The 18,026-nt window shown below is 36.7% G+C and overlaps 1 protein-coding gene across 5 annotated transcripts in view; it reads right to left on the bottom strand.

The window, feature by feature from the left end:
* BTAF1 (B-TFIID TATA-box binding protein associated factor 1) overlaps positions 1-18,026 on the bottom strand; it is a 98,361-nt gene that overhangs the window by 58,231 nt on the left and 22,104 nt on the right. For 3 of the 5 annotated variants that reach the window (XM_078346014.1, XM_002756414.6, XM_017979133.4), the window contains 9 exons: positions 12,873-13,036; positions 10,570-10,706; positions 7,838-7,967; positions 7,514-7,582; positions 5,454-5,543; positions 4,784-4,879; positions 4,510-4,686; positions 2,015-2,155; positions 544-668 (listed from right to left, as the gene is read on the bottom strand). In XM_078346014.1, coding sequence (XP_078202140.1) covers positions 544-668; positions 2,015-2,155; positions 4,510-4,686; positions 4,784-4,879; positions 5,454-5,543; positions 7,514-7,582; positions 7,838-7,967; positions 10,570-10,706; positions 12,873-13,036 — 1,129 coding nt within the window. The remainder of the gene's footprint in view (positions 1-543; positions 669-2,014; positions 2,156-4,509; positions 4,687-4,783; positions 4,880-5,453; positions 5,544-7,513; positions 7,583-7,837; positions 7,968-10,569; positions 10,707-12,872; positions 13,037-18,026) is intronic. The other 2 variants (XM_078346013.1, XM_078346015.1) reach the window with 1 other exon arrangement.

Below are 18,026 nucleotides of genomic sequence, written 5' to 3'. Positions count from 1 at the left end.
CAGGACAGGAAAATTGGTGACACTAAATTTTTGAAAAATGTTTTTGGCTTCATTCAATCTCTGTCTTTGGACATTACATTATCATGTATTCCCTTCCTCATAAGTAATTACTGAAATCAAGAACAAGAGTTGAAGAAATGAACATTACCAAAAAAAAGTTCACAGAGGAGCAAGTTTTAGAAAATGTAAAGCTGATGTTCAATGATAATTCTGTTAATTAAATGTTACTAAATAAAGCTAAAATTCCACATTCTAGGACTAGAACTGGAAGTATTATTCAATAATTATATTTCTAAAGTAAAGAACAAGATGATGAATTATATAACTGAAATATTTCAAGGGTAAAGAAAATGATCTTTGTAAGCTCCTGCTCCAAATCGCTAGAGTAAGAAAGACAATGCCTTCTGAAAATAGAAATCTTTGGTATCTCCAACTTACACAGTACTATTCTAAAAGGTGCTAAAATATTGTATGTTTAGTCTGAATTAACTGGAGAGGTAAGTAAAGGCCTTTCACTTTATTCCACTAATTAGAAATAATTACCTGCATTGTTGGACCTGAGGATAAGTTAGCAAGGATGAAAGGAGAGTCATAATACTATTTGTTGAAGCTGTTAGATCATCTAATTCCAGAAGAGCATCCCATAATGTATTTATAATGAAGGGTACCTATAAGATCAGTTTTCAAGAAAAGTTATCAATTTTGCACAAGATATTCACAAGCCCTGCCAAATGGTATCCCAGGGGTTACTACAATTCAACAACATATGCAGTTCCAATGACCTTGGACAGTGTCAGTTTTGAGCAAAGTTAAGGAGGTGACACTATTTGCCTTTAACAATTCTCTATTCCTTCTTTTTAATAACATTCAACTCTACTTTCCTTCTTGACCAAACTCATAATGGGTAGGAGAATTCAGAAAACAAAATAGCCAAAACTATTTCATGTAAAGAACTAAACTCTGAAAACAACAGAGCATGGAGACATGAGACATGCCACTCTATGTAATTTTACTGCATTTAAAATGACACTAATCATCATCAAAAAAAACAAAATTTAGTTTTTAAGCTCTTAAAATACTGCTTGCTGTATTTCCAACTATGTGTTCTGATTTTAATAAGGTGAAAAGTCAGCTAGACCTTTAAAAAGTCATTTCAAAAAATGAGACTAGAGGGGCGGTTATAAAGGGTCACACAAGTAATCCCAGCACTTTGGAAGGCCAAGACTGGGAAGATCTCTTGAGCTTAGGAGTTTGAGACCAGCTTGGGCAACACCGGGGGACTCCCCCCATCACTATAAAAAATTAATTTAAAAAAATTAGCCAGGCACATGTCTGTCTTCTCAGCTACTTGGAAGGCTGAGGCAGGAAGGACTGCTTGAGCTCAGGAGAGTGAGGCTACATGTCACCCACTGCACTACAGCCTGGGTGACAGAGTGAGACCCTAGAAAGAAGAGGAGAAGGAGAAGGAGAAGGAAAGAAGAAAAGAGAAAAGTACAGAACAGACAAGACAGAGAAGAAAAGGAAAGGAGAGCAGAGGAAAGAAGAGAGGCAAGAGAAGAGAGGAGAGCAGAGGAGGGGGAGGTAGGGGAAAAGGGGAGAAGGAGGGGGGAGGAGGAGAAGGAGGAGAGTAAAGGGGAGGGGAGGCGAGGGGAAGCGGGGAGATGAGGGGGAAGGGAGGGGAGGAAGGAAACTAGATTTAAAAATCAAATCCAAAAACTAAAATAGAAATAAAAATCCAATAAATCTAAAAGCAAGAAATAAAATCAGGAAGAAATGGCTGCTCTCTTCCCAAGGAAGTTCCCTATATATTATGTACATAAAGGGAAAGTAGACAAATGGATACAATTCACTCTTCCAAAGTACAATATATAATCAAGATTGCATCCATCAGAGGGTGGTTGGTCAAAACAAAATCGAAGATGAAGGAGGAAAAGGTACTCAATGTATTTTCTAACACTCCATATATCTCAAATGTAGGCAAACTCTACAGGAAGAAATTGTAAAAATAATTTACCTTTTGTGTCTGAAGATAGACAAGGCTTTCTACTACAGGCACTAATGATGCTGCAGCAACAGCTCTGACATCATCATCAAGATCCTGGAGTCCTTCAATTATTCTAGTTAAAACTTTAGGCAATAAAGTATTAATTACATCCTGTAAAACAGTACATGAAAATAAATTAATTTTCTATAGTATGTTTTATTGTGCTTAAACATTTTAAAATTTAAATTTGCCACATGATAGCTAAATTCCAATACCTAGAGTCATGCACTGCTTAACAATGGATAGATTCTGAGAAATACATCAGGCATTCTGTCATTGTGTGAATATTATAGAGTGTACCTACACAAACCTAGACAGTATAGCCTACACCACACCTACGCTATGTAATACAGCCTATTGCTCCTTGGCTACAAACTTGTTACTGAACTGAATACGATAAACAACTATCAACAAAATGATAAGTATTGGTATACCTAAATATAGGAAGGGTACAATAAAAATACAGTATTATAATCTTATGGGACGACAATCTCATATATGGCTCATTATTGACTGAAACATTGTTATGACTGTACCTTCTAGAAAACAATCACATAAACAAAAACATAACATCAATAGAAGCCTAAATAATCCCACTTGAAAAAGGCTACAAGGGCATCAAGTACTTTATGAGACATAAAACATCAAAACATGTTTTATAGGTAAAACTATGAATTCTCTGTGTGAATATACACACATATAAACCCCTCTGCTAAACCCTAGCCTCGATTATCTCATTCAGTGCCACCAAAAACCAAAGGGAGAATAAGAGTAAAAGAAAAGCCATTATCTTCCTGCTTCTCATTATTCCAATTTAATGTCTTTTCATTTCCCCCAACAGAGCCAGCCCCCAGAAGTTACTGCTGTGATCATATACTAGGAATCTCATTGAGAACTGGTCTCACTAAGAAATCGAGATAACATTTCAAAAACCAGTAAGGTGTTTTCCATGTTCATATAATTCTGCTGTCATCTATAGAGGCTAGAGTGCAGAACACAGAAAAAAAGGTTTTGCTGGGGTGGGGGGAGAGGGTGGCTGCCACGGGAAGAAAAGAACTAAAGGGGCCAGGAAAAGCATGGAAGGGAGCAGAGGTAGAAAAAGAGTTGGACAGAGAGCTCAGATCTATGAGCAGAGTCACAAAATAATGTTTTGTTATTTGGCAGTTAAAGAAAAGAAAAAAAAAAGACAATCTTAGAAAATTTCAAAAGGCCTTTGGGCTTGCCTTTAGAGACAGAAAGGGAGGTTCCAATCTGTTATACATGAGCAAGGGAAGAGAAGAAAAGTGGGAACAGAGCATTAAGTGGCCATAATGGATAGTGAAATGCATAGGCCAATGCCTAACACTCTGACAATGCTGGTCCCGACTGGAAAGTATTCAGGGAAATTAAACTGGTAAGAAAAGGTCCTGGTCTCTCTCTAGCTCCTTATTCATAACCTCTCCTTTACTTTTACATCTCTCCTTTTTCCTCAACACTCACTCTTTGCTGACCCATTATCCTCAGTCAAGACAACTGCCTGTGGAAGTCCCAATTCTGTTACTAGATCTATGGTGGGGAAGTAGGGAGAAGGAGAAAAGAGATGTTTTACTGGCATCTCATATTGGAAATAAGAATAAATTTTTCCACAAAAATGTTATGTGTGTGTATATACAGATTACATAGCACTTATAAGTTTAGTAAAGGACTTCGGATATATTTATACATGAAATAGGCTTTTGTGGGCCAATCTAAGAACCAAATTCCTAGCCAGAATGTATCAGAGTTTTTAATAACCCACTAAGGGAACATAAATGTTTCTAAATAGAAGATTATGTACATATGTAGGTGTTTTCATCCTAGATGATATATAACATTACAATACACACTGTTCTATAAGACATGCCATTTAGTTTCTAGTTCTAGTACTAACCCTAACTAGTTCGTAACCTTCAGCAAGGCATCTAATTTTTCAGAACTTACTTCCCTATATGAAAAGAATAAGACCACATGCATTTTCTTCTTATAAGCCTTGTCATAAAGGATGAAAGAAAAAACACTGACAGTTTATGTAAAAAGTACATGGCCATATTATAGGTTGTTTGATTTACACTGATGTCTACTGCTGTATGTATACTGCATAACTTGGCACCATGTCATATAGCCCTCAGAGCATGTATTCAATACTTAAATGAGTTAAAACAGTGAAACCAAATCATGAAGAGCACTGAATTAACTGTAGCAATGAATTTAAAAGGTAAAATATTCTTTGACCTTAAAGAGCAAACAACATAACTAACCATCTTTTGATTTATACATAAATTCTTATGAGCGTCACCTATCTATGATACCGTCTCAAGAAGGTAAATCTTGGAAGACTGGCTTCTCTGTTAACAGTAAGAATCTAAGGCCATTTCATCTAATTAGTGAAAATAAACTATGAGGGGAAAAAACTCTCCCACATATGCTTCAAAACTTGAAGTATTTACCTGACGGACTGCCAAAGCATATTTTATTCCCAGCAGACCACCATGTCTAACTTCCCACTGTTCTTGTGTAAGTAATTTTAGCAGCACATCCACAGTCTTATGAACTCCTGTTTCATTCATGTGTTTTAAAACCACACCTAATGTTTGAGCACAAGTTTCACGAACTGGTGCCACAACCTACAGATGAAAAAGGAAGAAAACTCATATTTGCAAAAAACGTATTTTGTAGAATCTGAAATTTAACTGGGCAAAGCCTCCCTTAAATGATACTTACTTCATCAGAAACAAAGTCTCCAAATCTGTCTAATGCAAAAACACAAAGAAGTCTAATAACCAAGTCTTCCAACCATTCTTGATGTTGCTGAATCATCTGTTAAAACATAATATATATATTTTTAACATTTTTTTTTAAACAAAGTTCAGACTTTGTATTGGGATCTGTGGGGACACCTTAGGTCCAAAATCAAAAAATAAAATATTGGCACAGATTACTTTAGCTGTATGAACAACCAAAAAGTAGAATAGTCCCAATTAATGTTTTTAATACTAAACATATCCCATATCCCATTTGAGTATTAATTCAATTCAGATATATCAAAATTCTTAAAATTCATGGATTACATTATTACTGACACTCCAAGAGAAATTAAGAAACTAATTACTTGATGTTGTTCTCCTATCAAATATACCTATCACATATCTACTATCTATCTATTACCAGTGTCTCCAGGCTATACCAACTATGTTGCTCACTGACCTCTCAACTAGCCTCTTATTCATCTTACTCTACTTTTCAATCCATTTTATGATATTTACCTTTTCATATCTCTTCCTCTTATCTACCTCTCATTCCTACTTCATGGCACATACTCATTACTTCTCTACATTGGAAAAAGACGCCAGCTATTAATACTTGGTGATAATTGTTGCATTAATACACTTACCTCTTCTAAAGTGCTGTCACCCATTTTACCACCACTTTTCCCATGAGCTTTAAGAATTTCCCTAAGTCCAGTGCCCGCACCATGTCGAACCTGAAAAGAACCAAGAAGCAAATGTCAGTGGTTAAATGTTTAAGAAAAGTTGTTTAACTTTTCTTCAATATGAAATAGGGATACTGGGTTTTTAAGAAATTAGAATAAACTAAGTGGAACTTTACAAGAATGTATTTTTCTTAAAAATACATTCAAAAGAAGAATTACACATATAAATTTTAGACTGTTTTTGGTTATACGGAATTTTTTAAAAATCAAGCTATAAAACAGCTATTCTAAAATCCTTCTGAGATATAAATCCACATTGTTGTCACTCTCTTAACCTCTACCTTCATTTAGCACTATCCATAGCGAGGGAGAGAAAAGAAAGTATCATGTATTCGTCTGTTTTTTTGGGAGGGGACGGAGTCTCGCTCTGCTGTCCAGGTTTGAGTGCAGTGGCATGATCTTGGCTCACTGCAACCTCTGTCTCCCAAGTTGAAGCGATTCTCAGCTTCAGCCGCCGGAATAGCTGGGATTACAGGCGCACGCCACCACACCCAGCTAGTTTTTCTATTTTTAGTAGAGATGGGGCTTCTCCATTTTAGCCAGACTGGCCTCTAACTCCTTTTTTTATAATCCCAACACATGCATTTTCAAAATATGTGTATCAAAACTAAGCTCCAGACTGGGTGTGGTGGCTCACACCTGTAATCACAGCACTCTGGGAGGCTGAGGTGGGCAGATCACTTGAGCTCAGGATCTTAAGCAAGACTACCCTGGCCAACATGATGAAACCCAGTTTCTATTAAAAACACACAAAAAATTAGCCAGGCATAGTGGCGTGTGCCTGTAGTCCAGCTACTTGGGAGGCTAAGCCATGAGAACTGCCTGAACCTGGGAGGCAGAGGTTGCAGTGAGCCAAGATCATGCCACTGTGCTCCAGCCTGGACAAGAGTGAGGATCCATCTCAAAAAAAACAAAAAGCAAAAAACCTAGCTCCAAAGCTACCAATGACGTGAATCTCCAAAGAAGATAACACAAATAAAATGTCTCATGATTAATGTAGCACTGTACCCCTGAGGATAAATCACCTTTCTTTGAGAAGGTGAGGATACTTTCTACAGTGGAAAAAAACAAGCCACTGACACTGTGCCCACTTATTAAGACTCCATGCATTATGACTTGAGGAACTTTAAACAGAATTACACCAAGGAAAGGCAACTAAAAGAATTCTAAAGAAATTTTTTTTTTAATTACACAGAAGCCAACAGAAGGAAGAAACAATGGTTTGAAACTACCAATCCTCAATTTCAAGCAGAGGAACGTCACTCTTCTCTTCTACATATTGGGACCTGCTCAAGATGGTCTCTAAAGTTCTAAGGCTAAAAAGCTGGTTTGGAAACTACTGCTCTTGATCAATAAAAACAGTCCACTTCCAAAAGGAAAGGAAGTATTTTTTACTGCCTGGGAGAGATATGCAAGCCTTTGGATTATAAACAAAGGAAAAAGAAATAATTCACTAAAGAATATGATTGAGGGCCGGGCGCAGCAGCTCACGCCTGTAATCCCAGCACTTTGGGAGGCCGAGGCGGGTGATCACGAGGTCAAGAGATCGAGACCATCCTGGTCAACATGGTGAAACCCCGTCTCTACTAAAAATACAAAAAATTAGCTGGGCATGGTGGTGCATGCCTGTAATCCCAGCTACTCAGGAGGCTGAGGCAGGAGAATCACCTGAACCCAGGAGGTGGAGGTTGCGGTGAGCCGAGATTGCGCCATTGCATTCCAGCCTGGGTAACGAGCAAAACTCTGTCTCCAAAAAAAAAAAAAAGAATATGATTGAAAGGATATGAATGAAAGGTGAAAATCAATCTATAGTTTTCTAGTTAGGTCAATATGACATGCCCTGAGTCCTGAGACAAATACAGAAGAACAGGGATTCTGACAAAGTATAACTGCTCTTGACACTGTTCCCTTCATTAGGACAGAAAATACAGCTGAGAGAAACTGTAATGAAGAAATCTTACCTCCCAGGAGGGATTAAAAAGGTCATTGCAGAGTTCTTCACAAAAGCTTTCCAAAGGCCATTCATTTGTCTGAATAAGAAAAACAGAATTACTACTAGTTCAAAAGGTCTACTTTATGCTAACAATTTAAGTAATTCAATAAATTTTATTCGTGGGTCTAGCAGTAGCAATCAAGCTTTTAAAAATTTAATTAACTAACGAAGATACATTTTTACGAATAAAATTTCTTTCAATCAACAGATTATTCAATACTTTCTTCTGATACATTAGTTTGAAAAGATTATAAGCAATTTTAATGGATACTTTAGAGCCTTTCAAGAGTACCTCTTCAGTCAAGGAAGAGCTGTCTGGAATATTATCAATCAAGACTTTGGAATCATTTGCAGACTGATTAATGACAACACTTGCTATTTTCCGTCTCTTTTCTTCTGGCTCCCCATCAGTGCTATCATTGCTAAAAATTAAAAGTCACCAGTTAGAAAATGAATAAAAGCATAATATGAACCACAATGAATGAACAAAAGATAACGTGAATCATGATGAATTTAAGAGAATCTATCATCTGAACAAATGTGTTACACCATATTCTGCTTATACGATTTACTTAAAATCCCATGTATCGAACTAAGATTAACTGCTTAAAATTTTTTGAGCAAAATATACCCTAATAACACTATACGTTGGTGAATTATTTCTTTCAAATTGGATCTTGAATTTAATAGACCATTTTTCCCTCCTCTTCAGCTGCTTATCTTTTTTATAACTTAAATCTGGTTCAGCATAACACTAACTTTTTTAGGCTTTTGTGTACTAGAGAAAACTAACATACTAAACAATACAGTATAATCTAACCAGTTCTTGAAAAATATGGAGAGATAAACAATTCACCAATGAAAAAAGCACATAGTTTGAGGAAATGTTATATTATGACCTAAAAAACAAAAATATTGAGACTGGCCTAATATTGGAAAGGAGAGGACAAGTGAAACAACTTTTATTCAGTTATTTAGAAAAGAAAAACTTAGCACATTTTAAAGCACATACAGCATTATTTTCTACAAATACATCTCCCCTCTCTCCATCTTAATAGTGAAATTTATTTGGCCAGCCATTTTTTCTATAAGGTGATAAAAGAAATCTGAGCCTCCCTCTCCTCATCTCCAATTACTTATCCCTTAATACCTCCACATCTAGCCACATTGGTAGGTTACCTTAAGTCCCTGAACTTGTTAGGCTTGTTTCCCCTGCCAGGCATTTGTCCTTGTAATTTCCTCTGTTTCTTTTCCTAGATATTCACAGGACTAGCACTCTCATTTCTTTCAGATTGCTACTCAAAAGTCATGTCTATGAAGCCCTCCCAGACCATCCTAACTAAAATTACAAACTCTATACTCCAAACATATTTCACATTTCTTCCGTTTTATCTTTTCTTTAACTCTTATTAACATGATCTATATTTATATATATATATATATATATATATATATACACACACACACACACATACACACATACTATATTTTGTTTATTTATTTCTCATCTTTTTCTCCCTCCAGACTATAACCCACAAAGGCAGGAATTCTTATCTAGTTTATTCACTTATGTCCTCAGGGCCTAGAACAATATCTGGTAAATAGAAGGTATTTAATACATGTTTGTGAAATGAATGACTCATGAACTCTGAAAAATAAAGTCTAATATTTCCAACATTCAAATCTTTGGCTAAAACTGCTTGTATGAATAAAAACCAGTAGAAACACTTATTAGGTTACTCTATGATCTTAATGAGCTGTTAACTTCTAAAAAATCCTGTCATTAACAAGCTAAAAAGTCTGCAGTTAAAGACTTAACCCCAAGTATAAATTTCTACCAAGTAGATGTTTATTTATCCCCCTTTGTGCCTAGCTTTTAAACACTAAACACTTTTTAGCTTTATGTGAATACATGTAACAAAAAGTTCTGTTATCTGCAAACCCTATTTTCAGAGGCTTTTAATTAATTCAGCATTTATGGAAACATTTCCTGAACACCATTAAAGATTCGTATTTAACAGATCTGAGTGGGGCCCAAGAATATGCATTTTTGGCCAGGTGTGATGGCTCACAATAATAATTCCAATGCTCTGGGAGGCTGAGGCAGCAGGATCAGTTGAGCCAAGGTGTTAGATACCAGCATAGGCAACACAGGGAAACCCTATCTCTACAAAAAATTTAAAAATTAGCCAGGCATGGTGGTGCACACCTATAGTCCCAGCTACTTGAGAGGCTAAGGTAGGAGGACTGCTTGAGCCTGAGAGTTTGAGGCTGTAGTGAGCTGTGATTGTGCCGCTGTACTCCAGTCTGGGTAAGACTGTATCAAAAAAAAAAAAAAAAAAAAAATCTGCCTATTTTTTATAAGCCCCTCAAAGAGCTCCTGAAGGTAATACTGAACCACCCTTTGAGAAATGCTGCTCTAAGCCATGCATAGATGATCACTTTTGGTAACTCATGAAGAAATTGAGGACAGTGATTTTACCCACAGAGTTCTTTTCTTCAACAGGAGGACAGAAACTAGCCTAGATTATCAACGGCTATTTAGCACATCCCCAGCTTAGGGAACAGGTGAGGTAATACCATGACAATTACCTCCCATTTTACTAATGCAGTATTCTTAACTTTTGGTCCTTAGACATCTCTCTTGACTTCATTCTCTACCACTCTGCTGTGCACCCATCTCAGTATAGAAGGCTGTACTGCCCTTCTATTTGTTTCTTGAATATTCCATGTTTAAGGCATTTAAACTTGTTCCTTCTGCCTGGAATGCTCTCCCCTTCGGAGATCCTCAGCCCTCATTCAAAACTGATAATTAGTAGGAAAAAAAGCCTGCACATGTGGATTTTCTGGGGAAGTAGTCTCAGTCCGTAGTAACAATACTCTCTGACAACTGAGTAAAAGAATCCAAACAATACTCCCCAGTTAAACATAATGTCAACAGAATGCTTCTATAGAAAAAGGAGACACAGATTAAAGCCACACAGCACTACTGTTTTAAGTGAATAAGCAGAAAAAAATTACCACCTCTTCTCATTAGTTTCCACTGCATCCCTGGATCTCTGCTTTGCAAATAACTTCGCCATTCTTTTAGCTTTGTTCTTCTGTCTATTGCTCATTCCTGCTCGAAACTCTGAGTCAATCAATTCAGCTGCCTGAAGAGTCTAAAAGAATAAAAGAATGATGACTTGGAACTTTTGAAATTAAAATACATACCTATAGTCTCAGCCTCAGAAGACAACCAAGTCTATAAATTTCAATATATATATGTCAATCACATTCTTTTTTGACAGCCTCACACTCTTTTGTTGTATGACCATACCATAATTTCAGCCTTTTCCTCCTTCTTCTCTATTATTCCAACTCGCAATGGATACACTTAAGCTTCTTAACTTTTTTATGCTACATTATGAGGCACAAATATATTATCCTAACCCACAGAGAAGGCTTTGAAGAGGTAAGACTTCAAAATAAAGATAATATCACCAAAAAGTTATGAGAATAAATGTCAACAAAAGAAACTGATCATCACCATCTGCTGAAATAAATTATTATAGTCTTAAGTGATTGGTCCAGCACGCTACAGTCCAAATTAGCCCATATGCCCCTTTCCTCTTAACTACTTACTGCCTACTCTTTTTGCTCTCTTTTCCATTCTCACAAGACACTATGAAGTCTGTGTGTTAGATTTTTAAGCTCAAGCCTAAGAATCCCTTCTGTGCCTAACTGTAAGATTCAACTGAAACCTATACTTCTGCAACCAGTTAAGGTCACTGGTGTGGATGTTCTGCTGCAGTCTTGATCAAGAACCACTGGACATATACAAGGAAATGCAGCTATAATGACCTATGGCAATAATAAACCTTAAGCAACTTACCCCAAAGGTCCACGACATATAAACCTGGATTTTGCAAACCTCAAGTTGGTGATGCCTATCCCACACAAAATTAACCTGATATGTATAGCCCATTTTCTCTAATACACCTGCCCATTCATTTTCTTACACCATGTTCAATTACCCATACTGTGATCATGTGATTGCATTTTTATTCTGCTTTATTTTATTCTATTTTCCTCTTTATCTTCTAGTTAAATCTTACGCTTTCCTTTCAAACCCATTTCCTTCTGTTTGTTTCAGGGTGTTGCTGTATTTCGGCCTCTTCATAATCTCTCTTTTCCCTTTTCTAGTATCTGCCTTTTTCCCCCTTCATTCTGCAGAACTTACTCATCATCACACATGCCCCCAACCCTAAAAAATACACTCTACAAATTCTAATGGTTTAAAGTACCACTTGTATAAAGGCAAATAGAACCATTCTCCACTGAAGCAAAGGAAATGGCCAAGAGAATGACAATACAGGAAATTTATAACTGCAAAGCAGGAATTTTTAATGCAGCCCATAGACCCCTAAAACAATACTAGGGGTCAGGTAAAAGAGTACTGAACCCCTTGAGATGTAATATCTCATTATATGTGCATTTTTCTGAAGAGAGAGCCATAGATTTTACTAGAGCTTCAAAAGAGTCTGTGGCATACGAAAATGTTAAGAAGCACAAATGTATCCACTGGGGGAACTGGAATAGAGGAGGAGGAGGAAAAGAATGAAACTACAGTATAGCCGCAAAACAAAACAGCATGAAGCTGTCCAAAAAGAATATGATCAATCTGAATATATTGGTATAAAAAGCTGTATGAAGTGAGAAAAGGCAAATATGGCTGAAAAAGAATATATATACATATATGTATATACACACACACACACGTGCGCGCACGCACCTGTACATATATAGAAGTTTCAGAAATGATGCACAAGTAACTTAAAAAGGGTTGCCTATGGGGCATGGAAATGTGTGTCCTATTGGCAAAAAATTTCCTTTTACTCCATATTGTATACCCCTTTTTTGTTGTTCACAAGTCTTGTCATATTTCTCACTTTAAAAAAAAAAGAATAGATCATAACACTAAAGACTTCTACTATCATAACTGACTATGATAGCCCTTACTATCTCTCACTGTCCCAAAAAAATTACTTTTCCCTACATCAAAGAACAAAACAAAAAAAGAGCAATCGGAGCAACCAGAATCTTTCAATACCAGTAACTCCTAAAAGGTATACTACAACAGTCCAGTGTCTGGGAGGAGGGCTGAGCTTGCCTCTATAGAATCTGTTATCAGAAATTTTGTTTAAAAAGATGTTAAATTATGGTGGCACTAAGTGGCAACAAGCAGAGCTAAGCATATCATTTTCTTAAACTATAATTACATAAGCAAAATGAAGCAAACCCTTTGTATCATTACTTGCAATCAAATAACCAAACGTTTTACCTACAGGTTGTTTGTTTACAAGGGCTGCTGAAGTTGGGGTATAATCCAAATCTTCATCATTGAAAAGTTCTTCAGTACTCATTCCAATTGCTTCTCCCATATTAAGGCCAAGTTTCTTCTGTAATAATTTTCGTTGGCGTGCTATCCTCTCTTTAGGATCCACTTCGCCTTTCAACGAAAGAAATACATTTTCTCCAAATCAGTTAAGAAGTTTTTTTTTTTTTTTTCTTTTGAGACAGAGTTACATTCTTGTTGCCCAGGCTGGAGTGCAATGGTGTGACCCTGGCTCACCGCAACCTCTGCCTCCCGGGTTCAAGTGATTCTCCTGCCTCAGTCTCCCGAGTAGCTGGGATTACAGGCATCTGCCACCATGCCTGGCTAATTTTTTGTATTTTTAGTACAGACGGGGTTTCACCATGTTGGCCAGACTGGTCTGGAACTCACAACCTCAAGTGATCCACCCCTCTTGGCCTCCCAAAGTGCTGGGATTACAGGCGTGAGCCACTGTGCCTGACCAAGAAGTTTTCTAATATGTGCACATCAGACTCCATCAAAATAAAAAAATACACTATTAAAACACTTTTCTGCCAATAAAACAAACCATATTCATGATAATCTCTGAACATCTCATAAACTCTGTTACCTAATCACATTGGAAAACAGTGTTCTTCCTAGTTAACAAAACATTCTGGAAGTTTTCATTGAGATTCCCCTGTCCCCCAACTGTCAATTAGTAAATATATATAAAATAATAAGATTCAGGTTCATTCCTAGGCCAGGTGCAATGGCTCACACCTGTAATTTCAGCACTGTGGGTGGCCAAGGTGGGAGGATCACTTGAGTCCAGGAGTTTGAGACCAGCCTGGGCAATGTATGGAGACCCGCCCCATCTCTATAAAAAATAATTAGCAGGGCATGATGGTGCACGCCTGTAGTCCCAGATACTTGGGAGGCTGATGTGGGAGGCCTGCTTCAGCCCAGGAGGTCAAGGCTACAGTGAGTTGTGATCAAAACACTGCATTCCAGCCTGGGAAACAAACAGAGTGACACCCTGTCCTTTAAAAAAAAAACAAAACAAAAGAATTCATCCCTATGGAAACAAATCAATTTCCTTTTACAGCTACACCTTGTACGTCCTATGAAAGCTCTAACTGGGCTAAAAAAAAAATCTAGATTTTGTTCAACAGTAAAAGAGTTCAACAAACAAATGCTTATTCCAAGGACAGCCTTTATGTATTCTGAGCTGATACAGCCCTAATATCCCTAATAATAAAGGTAAGAGAATAAAAGTAGACAGGTTTTTAAATGTCTCAAGTAAAATCCTTCAGTGCAAAAATAGATAAAACAGGACATACCAAAGGACATTTAAAAATAAAAATTTGGCCTTAAACAGCTAAGCTGTAAAAGACAGCTATACCTTATTGAAAAAAAATTGACATTTTAAAAAAAACGATCTGCTTCTGATAATGGCTAAGTTAGTTCCTACTGGACAAACCCTCTGCACATAACAAACTCTGGCCAAAACGGAAAAACAAACTATCTAAATATATATGTATATATTTATATGTATATATTTATATACATATATATATTTATAATATATATATGTATATATTTATATACATATATATATTTATAAATATATATATGTATATATTTATATACATATATATATTTATATACATATATATATGCACACACACACACATATACACACACACACACAAGTTTCCCCTTTTTATAGCTTTTAGCCTTAAGATAACAGCTAGTTAATGAAATGCGGGGTGGCTAAAATGTGAATTAAAGGACAAGGTCTCTCACTCCAATACCCAGACTGGAGTGCAGCAGGCACAATCATAGCTCACTGCAGCCTCAAACTCCTGGACTTAAGTGATCCTCCTGCTTCAGCCTCCTGAATAGCTAGGACTATAGGTACGCATCATCATTCCTGGCTAATTCTTTTTTTAATTTTTAATTTTAGAGATGGGGCTTACTATGTTTGCCCAGTCTGGTTTTGAACTCCTGGCCTCAAGCAGTCCTCCTGCCTTGGCCTACCCAAAGTGCTGAGATTACAGGCATGAGCCACTGCACCTGGCCAAAACCCACAGTCTTTCTGGCTTGAAGAATTCAGAGAGAGTTAGGGGCCATTACAACGCCAGGAAGGTAGAAAGGGAAAACCCCAAAAAGAGAAGGCCAGAGAGAAGGCCAAAATTCTCTGTAAACTCAGCCCAAATCTGTTTGACCCCTGAACTATGCATGCACAGCTCCAAACAATGCAGCTAAAGCTAAAATCTAAAAGGCTAAAATTGAGATTTGAGCTATTGCCCACAGCAAAGAACAATGAATTTGCAATTTTGAGTTCCACCAAATTAAGTATCTGCTAAAACAAGCAAGCAAAAACAAGCAAAACAATCTTTGGAAGAATATGACAGAATCTAGTCTGCACTACGTAACATTCATAATGTGCAGAATAAATGACAAAATTAAACAAAAGCAAAGAAAAGAAAATGTAATACATTTTCAAAAGAAAGACAATTAACAGAGACCAACTCTGAGATGACTCAGATGTTAGAATTAGAAGGTTTTAGAGTTTTTGTTTATTTTTTGAGACAGGGTCTTGCTCTGCTGGTCAGGCTTACTGGAGCCTTGTCCTCCCAGATTCAAGCAATTCTCTCACCTCAGCCTCCTGAGTAGCTCGGATCATTGGCATGTGTCACTACACACAGCTAATTTTTTAAAATTTTTTTGTGGAGGTGAGGTCTCTCTAGATTGCCCAAGCTGGTCTCAAACTCCCAGGCTCAAGAGATCTTCCTTCCCCGCCTCGGCTTCCCAAAGTGGTGGGATTACAGGCCTGAGCTATTGCACCCAGCCAGAATGCAGGATTCATAAGCAACTAATATAACAATGCTCAATGTAAAAGAAGATACTGTCACAATGAATGAAAGATAGGATACCTTAAAAGAGAAACAGAAACTATAAAAAAAGAACCAGGCTCGGCACAGTGGCTCACATCTATAATCCCAACAGTTTGGGAGGCTGCAGGAGGAGGATCGCTTCAGCCCAGGAGTTCAAGACCAGCCTGGGCAACATGGCAAAATCCTATCCATACAAAATATTAAAAAATATATATATATAGAATTATAAACTTTAAAAGGGTGAGTTAAATAATGAGCAAAATATGCCAATACAATTTTTTTTTTATTGTGAGCTATTGCCCACAGCAAAGAACAATGAGTTTGCAATTTTGAGTTCCACCAAATTAAGTATCTGCTAAAACAAGCAAGCAAAAAAAAAGCAAAACAATCTTTGGAAGAATATGACAGAATCTAGTCTGCACTATGTAACATTCATAATATGCAGAATGTTACTACACCTACACCAGGTGTAGTGGCTCACACCTGTAATTTCAGCACTTTGAGAAGCCAAGGTGGGAGGATTGCTTGAGGCCAGGAATTTGGGACCAGCCTGGATAACACAGCAAGACCCTCATCTACACAGAAAAAAAACTTAAAAAAAAAAAAAAAAATTTTTTTAATTGAAAAAACATTAAATTTTTTTAATGAAAATGTTTAATTTTTAAATTAAAATTAAATTTAATTAAATTTAAATTTAATGGTGGCACATGCCCGTGGTCCTAGCAAGATGGGAGGATTGCTTGAGCCCAGGAGTTCAATGCTGCAGTGAGCTATGACGTTAGCACTGAACTCCAGCCTGGACAACAGAGATCCGATCTATTAAAAAATAAGTAAATAATAAATAGTTCTAAAACTGAAAATATCCGAAAAAAAATTTTAAACCACTGGATAGACTTAACAGCTTAATAGAAGATAATAGGACAAAGTGCAAGTGAACTTAAAGCAATACAAAGTGCCCAATTTAAAGAACAAAGAAAAGATATAAAGAAACAAAAGCCCAAATATGAAATTTAAAAAAATTCTATTTATGATAGCAACTTGTATTCTGTAAACTATAAAATAAAGTGAAACAATTTAAAAACTAAATACATGAAAATGTTCATGCATCGTAAGAGTAGATATTGTTTATATACTAATATTTTCCAAATACATACAAAGATTCAACACAATTGCTATCAAAATCCCAGCTGGCTTTTTTTGCAAACATTGTCAGATGGGTCCTAAAATTCATATGGAAATGCAAGAGATTCAGAATAACCAAAAAAATCTTGAAGAATAGAAACAAAGTTGGAGGCTCATGTGTCCTGATTTCAAAACTTACTACGATGCAAAAATTAAGTCAGTGTGGTACTTGTGTAAAAATAGACCTCAACGGAATAGAATTTAAGAGTCCTGAAATAAACCTGTATGTCAATGGTCAACTGATTTTTGACAACGGTTCCAGGGCAATTCAATGGGAAAGAGAACAGTATTTTCTACATAGTGTTGAGACAACAGGATAGCCACATGCAAAAGTGTGAAGTTGGACCCTTAACCTCAAAACATATACAAAAATAAGAAAATCAATAAAACAACTAAAAACTAAAGCTATAAAAGTCTCAGAAGAAAACATAGAGGTAAATGAATGATCTTGAATTTGGCAAGTTTTAGAGGTAAATGAATGATCTTGAATTTGGCAAGTTTCTTACATATAATACCAAACGCTTGAGAAACAAACAAAAAGTACATAAATTGGACTTCATCAAAATTAAAAATTTTTATGCTTCAAAGTATACCACAGAGGAAATGAAAAGACAACCTATACAGCAGTAGAAAGTATGTGTAAATCAGGCCGGGTGCAGTGGCTCACGCCTCTGGAGTAATCCAGAGTAATCCCAGCACTCTGGGAAGCCAAGGCGAGTGGATCACCTGAGGTCAGGAGTTCGAAACCAGCCTAGTCAACATGGTGAAATCCCATCTCCACTAAAAATAAAAAAATTAGCCAGGTGTGGTGGTAGTCACCTGTAATCCCAGCTACTGTGGGAAGGAGCTGAGGCAGGAGAATTGCTTGAACTTGGGAGGTGGAGGTTGGACTGACCAGAGATTGCACCCTGCATTCCAGCCTAGGTGATGGAGACTCTGTCTCAAAAAAGAAAAAAAAAAAGAAAACATGTAAATCATATATCTGGTAAGAAGCTTGATTTGCAAGCATATACTCTTCTTTTTTTTTTGGAGATGGATTCTTGCTCTTGTTGCCCAGGCTG

The sequence above is a fragment of the Callithrix jacchus genome, chromosome 12 (assembly GCF_049354715.1).
Source record: "Callithrix jacchus isolate 240 chromosome 12, calJac240_pri, whole genome shotgun sequence".
Taxonomy (NCBI): Eukaryota; Metazoa; Chordata; class Mammalia; order Primates; family Cebidae; genus Callithrix; species Callithrix jacchus.
The sequence above is the reverse complement of the archived record's forward strand: the minus strand, read 5'-3'. Positions and strand labels throughout refer to the sequence as shown.